The following is a 10,231-nucleotide window of genomic DNA, read 5'->3' on the forward strand; positions in this document are numbered from 1 at the left end:
GCGCGGCGCTGCGTGCCCTATGGCCGMGGGCCGGGCAGGGACTCCCTTTCCCATGATGCAGCACTGGGGCGGCGGTGGCCATCACGTGCCCGGCGCGGCACGGGCGAGCGGCCATTTTAGGAGGAGTAGAGGGTAACGGTTACCCGTTAGTGGTAGCTTGGGGGGTGGCGWATTGTGGGGCGCCTGGTGGGGGCAGGATCTGACTGTGTTTGGGGGGTATTTTTGTTTTCTTTTTCTTTCTCCTTTGCGCTCTCTTCTCCTTTTGCTTCTTTTTCTCTTCCTTTCAGAGCTTTCCCCYTCCCTTTGCTTTTGTTGTCCCTCCCCTCGCCGTGTCCCCACCTTCCCAGCTCCCTCCCCTCTCCGCTCCCCTCCCCCTGCGCTGGCATTGCGGCGCCGCAGACGTGACCCGAGCGGACCCAACCGCGGCCTTTTCCCCGCTGCTCCAGCCTCTCGCCGCAGAATCGCATGTCATCTATCCAGAACCTCCAATCCTTCGGTAAGAGGCGCCCCGCCGCTCTCCTCCTGCGAGTCACCCCTCGCCAAGCCTGTCCCGGTTTGCTGCTTGCCCCCTTTCCTGCGACTCAATCTGCCTTTTTTTTTTTTTTTTTTTTTTTTTTTTTTTTTTTTTTTTTTTTGGTGGGCGGGGGGCACCCTGTGCGGCAAATGTGCCGGTGGCCCTCTCCCTGTATTAGTGATAGTGAAACAATTATTGGGCGGTATGTTGCCAGCCCATGCGCTGCCTACGTTTTTCTGCAAAGAGATTCCCTGTCGGCTTGTCCTTGTCCTCCTGATCGCTCACCCTGTGCTCTCAGCCTGGAGACRTGTGTAGTCTATGCAGTAGAGAGAAATCTGATACGAGGATAATCGCTTTCTCAGTTCCCCCTCTGGTAGGAGCTGCTGCCCTGCCTAGTGTTCTGACCCCTCCAAACTGTTGCACTCACCTGAATCTCTGGGCCGAAGGCTGGACTTTCCTGTCAGCTCTGCAGCCCCACAGTTGTAGTCTTTGGTGTGAGGGATGGGGGGACTAGGGTTGGTAGTCCTCTGACAAGAGTGGGAATAATCAGCTTGCTCCCCTATTCCCAATAAAGAATCTTTTTGCTTGTTGATCTGCTGCAAAGCTGCCTTGTTTATATCATTGTCCACTGCTCCAAAACCTGATTTATGCCCCACAAATGATAGTRTTTCTACAGATAGAGTTACATAGTTAATAGGTCATTTGTCTTGTATTAGCAYGGAAGTGGTACCTTACTGGACTATGGTTCTGCGTGTTCTTGATCTATAGGCAACATAAGTGAGCAAGTGACTCTTCAGGATAATGTTAAGCTTTTAATCTCAGCTTTGGCTATGATCTGCGCTTATAAGCATTATGGGAAAGCTATAGTAACTATAATTTGAGAATTCATCCTATGCTTAGCAGTGTGCTACCCAAAGGATTTGTTTAAAGTAATCCAATTTTGACACCTACTGTGATGATTTTACCTCTAACTGAGAATTGTAAACTCTTTAAGTACAAGTCCCCTTTTCCTTTTATTTTTTTACTTGACTGAATTTTTCCATCAGTGTTTGTCTTGCAACTATGAAACTTGGGGTATTTTAACAAATGTCCAGTGGAAATGGAGTTAATCTACCACAAATACCCATATTTCTTTTTTGCAGTGTTTGCACCCTCGTGGTGCTTAATGCCTTCATGCTTTTGTCATTCTTGATTTTGTTAGGCCAGTCTGTTTGCTAACTACTGTCCTTATTTTTACTCAAGTTTTATTCTTTTGTGGTGCTTGTTTCCAGTGTGTGGCAAAACTTGATCTGTGTTTTTAGATTTGAGTTTCAGATGGAAGTTTGGAATATCACAAACTGCATAGATTTTTTTCAAAAAGAGTACTTCCTTAATTTTAAATTTAAGTCTTTAATATGGTGCTGATTAGTATTCAGAATTACTAATGATAGGTTAAAAATAAAAAATCTTGACTTAAAGCACTTAAAACATTAAAAGTTATTCAGAGGAGTTGCTGTTCAGGAAACTTGCAGGCCTACCAGATAAAATACGTGATTGAATGTATTTTTGTGGAGATTAGAAAGTAAGTAGTATAACTTGGAAACCCATYTTTTCTTCCTTAATACCTGCCTGTTACAACTTTTTTAGATAAATTGAAGCTTGGAAGATTTAGAGAATGGACTTCTGTGTTATCACTAATTCATTTATGTCTTGATTCATGTTTGAAACTACTTCCTAGCAGAATGATGCTGATTGACACACAGCTGCTGTCATCTGTTAGTGTCTGTTGCTGTGTCTTGTTTACATAAGTAGCCAAGAGTACATCCACAACTTAAATGCTGATAGTGCAGTAGTTGTCATGGCGCAAGACTTCCTGCAAAGCAGTGCATATGAAAGAGTTTTATGTTTCTGTAATTATTGGTTCATCTGGTAAAAGATATCCTTCTCATACCAACATTACTTTGCTTAAAATGCATACGACCAGCTACAACCCTATCTGCACTTGAATATTCTCACTGATGGAAATGAGCATAATTCTAGGCTAGGAACTACTTCTTCAGATGCAAGGCTTCAGGATTTATCACTTATGAGAAAAAGTGAAGGCTTAAATTGATACTGTAGCAGAATTTTCAAGAAGTTATTAAAGAAACTAGATGCTTAATAACTGACCAGCAGTAGGCTGAATTACTGGGCTGGTTAGACTTAATACAACTGAAGAAAAAGTAATCTTAACAATGTATTTTTAAACGGGGGGGGGGAAGGGGGGAGAGAGAAAGGCAAGATTATCTTCTAAAGCCTGTGGTGAGGTGAGAAACTTATCTGCTAGTTTGAGTTATGGTATTTTCTTTCATGAGAATTATGTATTACTTTTTTCCTCTCATAGACCCCTTTGCTGATGCAACTAAGGGTGACGACTTACTCCCAGCAGGGACTGAAGATTATATTCACATAAGAATCCAGCAACGAAACGGAAGAAAGACACTAACAACTGTGCAGGGAATTGCAGATGATTATGACAAAAAGAAACTTGTGAAGGCCTTCAAAAAGGTGAAGTTGTTACTTTGATTTAAGAGTAAAGTTAYTATTTAAGGGAGTATGTTACCTATAAAGGTTAAGAGGATAAACATTTTTTCTTTCTTGCCAGTGCCCGTCACTTTCATATTCAGATTGATCCCCTTCCCTGTTTTTCTCAAAACTCTTGTCAGGCTCCAAGTGACAGGATTTTTGCCAAAAAGCTAAATGTGTTTTTTTTTTTTTTTTTTTTTTTTTCTGTAATGCTCCAGTAAGTAGAAATATGTTCCATGTGTTCCATTTAAATCTCACAGATGTCTGTCATTATTGATTTGAAGAATGAAATCAACTTTAAGTAGAATTTCTTCTGTTTTTGGATCTGTAATAGTTGGATTGCTGTTGAAATAAAGGTCTTGAGTTCTGCCAAGATAAAGGCAGATTTACTTCCTATTTTAAAATAGTGGTCTCAAATCATAAAATAGAGGCTTTTTTTTAATAAGTACTTACTGGATTACTGCTGTAAATTATGATGTTGAGGTTTTAAATTGTCAAAGAATAGGTGTTAGGTCTTTGTTGAAAGGCTGTGTCATAAGATTTTGTTTTCCGTTCTTGTATTGATCATTGGTCAATCACTTCTGCATGGTAGCTGATCTTGCCCCTGCTGGGATTTACTATCAGCAGCTTAGTTTGTTATTATTCATCCCCAGATATGTTTCATTTGCTCTCAAAACCAGCATGGAATAGATCTAGCCTTGCCTGTCCTGGCTTCAGAATTTTAAYAAGGCACTTCTGTGATAAAGTTCTGCTGAAAAGGTTCACTGAGTAAAATCATAACATAGATTAAATATCTTAAAATATGAATGTTTCTCTCTAGAAATTTGCTTGTAATGGTACTGTGATTGAACATCCTGAATATGGTGAAGTTATCCAGCTTCAAGGTGACCAGAGGAAGAACATCTGCCAATTCCTCTTAGAGGTGAGGCACTGCAGATAAATACCTTGCAGTATAATAAACTTCTTTAGAAGCAATGAAGATTGACAGGTTACACTAATGTTAAGTAATCTGTTAAAGATAGCTACTATAATTTCTTTATATTTTTCAGCCAAAAAGCAAAATGGCTCTTGCAACACTGTTAAATGAGAGTAAGTCTCCAATAAGAATCAAAATATTTTGGAATGTTTGTCCTGCTGGAACATATCATTTGTTCTCTGTCAATGCAACTTGAGCTGTTTGTCTTTAAAATGAAGTATTTGATGCAAATCACAATTTTGAGATTGAAAGCACTATAGARGGAAGAGGCTTTTATCAAAAGTGCTTACTGGATTACTGCTGTAGATCATGATATTGAGGTTTTAAACCATCAAAGAGTAGATGTTAGGACTAAAGGACAGATCAGATATCTGAAAGAATTTTCCTTGTATAGTAAATTTCTAGTTTCCAGAAGGCATTTGGGTCAAAGAAAACTGCTTTATTTCACAACAATGATATTAAAATTTCTCTAATCAAATTCTGATAACTTGATACTGGTTTATAAGCTTTACTGAATTATGCTGCTTTTCTCCTCTAGATTGGCATTGTCAAGGAAGAACAACTGAAAGTTCATGGTTTCTAAAATACTTGTACTCATGAAGAATCCTGCAGTRTTTGTACTTACCTAAGCTGGCTCTTTTGTGGAAGATGAATCTTTGCAGTGAATGGACTTTCCTGTTACCTGAACATTTAAAATTTGATTCAAATTTGCATGATTGCGTGAAACATGTGGTATGTAGACTAGAAACACATAAGAAAACTGCAGTAAGGTGGTAATGAAGACACTTGTGAACTTTAACACATTTCCAATGGAAATGTTTTAGTGCTGATTGTTCAATTTAATACCCTTTGCCTGACYTGTGTGGGTTGTATTAAAACAGTGTGTGTTGCTGCTTAAAAATAAAAGTTTATTCATATATTTTCTGAGATACTTGAAATGCTGTAGCTTAATTTTTAAACTAGGACAGCAGYCTTACTAAAGAATGGCCAAAATGTTTTGTGGTAAGTGTAGTTTACTGCTCATTAAACAAACTGGCAAATCTGCATGATGAAATATTAGCTGATTAGAACTACATGTGCTGGATGTGATCTGCTGTAGCTGTAAGACTAGAGCTTTAAAAATCTTCCGTGCAGGTTTATCTTGATAGTAGCCTGATAAGACATTAATAGTTTAAGTAACTGGAGTCTTCCCTCTAAACTGAACTGCAGTGACTATGAAATATTAGTGTTAAACRTAGCAAAACTAAACTAAGCTGAGCACCTTAAAGCTATTATTGCTAAGAACATGCTACACATCTAGGCCTTATATAGTGCTCCCAGAACACCTGAAGGAAGTGTGTAGGATTTTGTATSCTTCCTGTCACTGAATGAAGGGGAAAGATCTTGAGTTGGCTTCTGCTATGGCTGCATTTTGTGTTAGCAAGCAGACTGCTTTAATTAGCTGTAAGAGTTACCTGCAAAAGTAAGGAAGGAAGTGGGCTCTGCACTAACTGGTTTCCTGTGCATATGTCATTGCAGCCTCTAATTCAATGTTACAGAATAATTTTAGTGTGAAAAGTTTAATGTGATTAGTAGTTAATTTGAATATTTTGTTATGGGATTTGGGTATAACTACAAAAAGTCTACTTTTCTATCAGGCAATTCATTCAGTGTTAGGTAAAGTTAAAAGTTAGGTTTGTTCTACCAGACTTTCAGTCTAGTTTGTTAGCTGTAGGCATTTGATACTTGGTCACTAGACYACATCTTTTACAGAACAAAATAACTTAATTTGCTGAAACTTGGAAGTTCCTATCTTCCATGTGAAGTAGACTTTGAAATGGATTCTAAATCCAGAAATACTGAGCTGGGAAAATGTGATAGTGAAAAAAGTTAAAAGACTTTTTGTAATAGCACACGTTCTCACAGGAAGACAGAGGCATTTCTTTACTGCTGAGGCTTTTAATAGCATATTCAAAGAAAAGGAATTGATGGTAACCTAGGCAAACATCAGGAACAGGCAAGACTCTTTCTGTTGGCAGTGCCCTTACGTTCAGAGACTTACCTTTCTAAACAGTAATGATAAATTTGTAGGGATCTTACCTGAATCTTTTCACAYTTCTGAATTCAGATACAGTCCATTGTGGCACTAACAGTGGTTAGGGAAGCATTACAAAGCATTTGTACATCAATTTCTTACTTTGGCTGGTCTAAACTAAGAATTCTACCTGTAAGAATCCAGTATCCATTCTTTGTCTTGCAGTCCCCATGAATTCTTCCTGTGTTACTGATTTTACTGTTCCAGAGAAAGGATATACCAGAAAAGAGTATGTTTTTAAGCTATAATGTGTTCAGGAGGATGAAGGGAAGCCTATTGCAGAATGTAAACTGTCAGCACAGATGAATTCAAATCCATGGAATTAAACTCTAATGCTAATCTTGCACGTTAGCAGAATAAAATCATTGTACCACAAGTTTACCTAGTGCCTGATTCATAGGTGTAGGTATTAAAATGATTAATCCTTTGGGGTATAWAGCACTTAGTGATCTTCATTTTTATCAAATGCCAAAAAAATAACATTTTCAATAAAAACTTTTTCCTTGCCTAAGAGGGAAAACAAGTGGTATGTTCTGCTATTTCACCTGTATTAACTGTGGTATTAATCCRCCTCTGGTGTGTTTTTGAATTGTAGATTATCAAATGATGAGCAAGTCTCATGTGTTACTGAGTCAGTCTTCATTTCACATGGCGTTGCATTAACTTTCACTACTTAAATTGAGTCATTTCTCCACAGGCATTCTGCTTGGACCTTTCTTCCTGCCCTTGCCCCCATTTAAAAATTGTTTGTGATAGGAGGAATCTTGCAGTTGATAGGTGACTTGATTTTTTTTTTTTTTTTGGGGGGGGGGGTTAATGCTGCAGTAAAGCTGCTTCCCCTTTGATCTTTGAAGGGAAAAATTAAAAGGAGAGGGACTAGTGAGTGACACATTTAAGTTTAAATTGAAACATAAGCATGTAAATAGATGAGATTCATTGTTTGTGGGAACATTAGAAAAACTGCATCCTTCTAGAAGGGAAGCAAAATTTTGTCCTTTTTTTTTTTTTTTTTTCCAAACTGGAACAATGAGTTGTTGAGTTTGTAACTAGCCTGAAGCCTGAGTGTGTTTGCGTCTTGTAGAAGAAAGACTTTCACAAGTTCTTGCTCAATCATCTTACTGAGGCTTTGTCAAAGCTCAGCTTACTTGGAATATATAACCATATTAAGAATACTACTTAAACTATGGTATGGAAAACCTACCTTCACAGTGAAGGCAGGTTTCAAACTTTCCATGTATTCCTAAAGTAGGTTTAAAAAATCATGCAGGATATGGCCCTCAGTGGTCTAGACAAGAAAAGTAGAATTTACTTTTAAAACCTGCTAGTAGGAATTAAACTAGAGAAGCTCAGACTAGAAACAGTGGTGGGTTCTTTTGCTGGGATATTGTGAATTTTCTGTACTTCAGCTCACCACCAAAGCAAGATTGCCTCCTTAGTGATATCTTGGCTTAACAAGTTATAGTTGAATGTAGGATTTGCTCTTTCAAATTCATAACCTTGCCATGCCTAGCTAAACTAGGCTCTTGTAGCTGACTTACCTGATACAATTGAGTAAGCTGTTGCATAAATAATTTAACTGTCTATTCAGAATTTACGTCTTTTGAATGCAGCTATGAGCAGTGAAACCATCTCCTCCTAAACTGCGGTGGTAGTTAGTATTCTTAGATGAAGAGACCTAATGATTGAAATCTGTAAGCCTCGTATTCTTCGYTGTAGTATGAATTATCTGAGACTTGATCTTCACCTACAGTCTGCCAAATCTGACCACGTGTTTCAGAGAAAAGTGTGAAGAACACAACTATGGGTGGATGAGCAATATTTGTTTCCACTGAAAGGATAGAGAAGAACAGTGCATGGATAATAGCACATGTACAATTAATTGGTACAATGGCATTAAGTAGCATTACAGGAATCTGATTTCTTGCACTGTGTTCTCTGCACAGCCTAAATAAAAAAGCATTTTGTTCAGAGTATTCTTTATTAAAGAAAAACAAAAAAGTTAGGAAATCACTGTGTTTTAAGACTGCTGCTTTCGTTAACTTAGATTCTTCTGGACTGCAAGACCTCTGTATCATTTTATTATTCCTATTCCTTTAAAAGTTCTAACTAAACTTCCTTCAGATTGGCATTTAAGCTTCTGAATGCATCAAATATTATAAAAATATAGTTAAAATTTTGAAGAGTTACTGAAGCTTAAACTAAATGTATGAAGAACAAACGATCACAGAACATCAGAGCTCTACATTTTGTCCTATTCTGCCATCCTGATTATCAGTATGCTGTTACCMTGAAGATGCAGGCATATTTGCAAACCTGCCAGTAAGCAGAGATCATTTAGGCAGTGTCCCTGCTGTAGTGCAATACCCTGTGTATATACTTTGTAAAGGACCTTATCTCCCGGACTGCTGTGTAGAATGTACTTTCCTCAATCTTACAGTTTAGGTCTGAAGATGTACTTTGAGTACCAGTCGGTTATTTTTTCCTTAATCCTCCTTGAAGGTTGTAGCATTTAGAATCCATGTATTATGCCCTTGCTTGAAGTGGTTAGGCAGTTTCTCTTGCTATGTAAAATCATGTATGAGACTGGTGTCATTTTTTTGTGTTTTTTTTTAAAGGGGGGGACACTTCTGTTACATTCAGTGTCTTGATTACTGTGTCGCTGAATATTCTTCTAATTATTGTGCCTCTATTGTTAGGGAAGTGGAAGTCTTAGAAGTTCATGTGTATTTACGTATTAAGAATCTGCTTTTGTTCTAAAACTGAATATATCCATACTCAGTTCAGTCAGGAACATGTGTCCATGCATGGCAGTATGAGGGTTAATTTAGAATTGTTAGATCAAAAGCTCTTAAGATGAATAAGGGAAAAATGAAATAGTTGTTTTGCATTTGCTTYACAGATACTTTATGCCTACCTGAATTGTACCAATTTTATGTGTTTTATAAAGCAAATGGAAATTTATGCATTTATTAAGATTTTTATTTTGATGAAGATAAGTGATATATTTAATGGTGATGTATGTGATCCCCATGTAATCAACTTTCTGATTTTTTTTAAAGAAATGTTATTTTTGCTGTTTTAAGTTTCTACTATAACCTGTATTAGCTGATTTAAGAATACTGTGATAATCATCTGGGATGATAACAGCTCTAAAACATAATGATGACTATTGGCTTGAGGTCTGCAGTTTCAGGTAGAAGAGAATCATCTAACCTCTTGAATGAGCAAAGCCCACAGTATTTTAAAATTAAGCCAGTATTGTTTGCTCAAGTTTGGTGTCTCAGCTATTTTAGAGTGTCTTGCATCTGTGAAGTGTCATATCATTTCTAAAATTAATTTGGAATCTGATAAAAGTAACTGTATATATAATAAATGTTTTTTTTTCCATTTTAAACGATCTTTGCTATAATKATGCAGCAAAAAGCATAATGTGGCACAGTTCTGTTTACAGGAGCTGAATTCTGCAGTGTAGTTGTAAGTAGTTTTGGCGTGCTCTTTGAGACGAGGTTTTAACAGTGAACTCCTTGTCAGAATAAGACAGGGAAGCAGTACTGTTCCTACAGGGTGATGGACAAGTCCCTGTGTATGGGATCACCAACTCTGTAAAATAGGTGGAAGTGAGATGACTTAAGTTGCTGTCCAACATGTTAACTAGCAGATTCTTATTTTATGTGCACCCAGCAAATGACATAAATATCCAGGAACAGTCTTSAGGAGGGAGAAAAGAATAAAACTAGACTATACCCAAGAGTCCTGCAGGAAAAAAATCTACTGAAGGGCAGCCCATACTGTATGCAAAGCAGCCTTCAGCTACTCCAAAATAGGGAAAGTCGGATACTCGTTTGACAGGGATACCCAGTGATCAGCTGCATCTCGATAAATACCATAATAATAATCAATGATACCAGCACGTTTGTACTCTAATACTGGTGAAGAAGATAGCACTGACAGGCATCAGCTTGCAAGGCTGAAACAACTGTAACTGAAAGCCTTGATCTGGATTAGGGCTTGAAGATTCAAAACAAAACCGATGTTCAGGTTGCTTTAGTAAATAGTCCGTAACCTAAAAATGAATTCATACGTCATTCAAGAGAACGGATACGAGTGGGAATTCAGTATGAGG

General features: G+C 37.7%; 1 protein-coding gene across 1 annotated transcript; it reads left to right on the plus strand.

Moving 5' to 3' along the window:
- Nucleotides 1–201: 201 nt before the first annotated feature.
- EIF1B (eukaryotic translation initiation factor 1B) lies at nt 202–4,961 on the plus strand. The gene is made up of 4 exons (XM_085309966.1): nt 202–496; nt 2,877–3,040; nt 3,879–3,980; nt 4,573–4,961. The coding sequence occupies exons 1-4, from the start codon at nt 466–468 to the stop codon at nt 4,615–4,617; spliced, it is 342 nt and encodes a 113-aa protein (XP_085166092.1). The 5' UTR covers nt 202–465; the 3' UTR covers nt 4,618–4,961.
- Nucleotides 4,962–10,231: the final 5,270 nt, after the last annotated feature.

Source organism: Rhea americana, unplaced genomic scaffold, assembly GCF_003343005.1.
Source record: "Rhea americana isolate MKP2758 unplaced genomic scaffold, rheAme1 scaffold_309, whole genome shotgun sequence".
In the NCBI taxonomy this organism is placed as follows: Eukaryota; Metazoa; Chordata; class Aves; order Rheiformes; family Rheidae; genus Rhea; species Rhea americana.

Coding starts and splice junctions, on each gene's coding strand:
- EIF1B (XM_085309966.1), top strand. CDS start 466: ATGTCATCTATCCAGAACCTCCAATCCTTCG. Junction 497..2,876: donor CCAGAACCTCCAATCCTTCG/GTAAGAGGCGCC, acceptor TTCCTCTCATAG/ACCCCTTTGCTGATGCAACT. Junction 3,981..4,572: donor TCTGCCAATTCCTCTTAGAG/GTGAGGCACTGC, acceptor TTTCTCCTCTAG/ATTGGCATTGTCAAGGAAGA.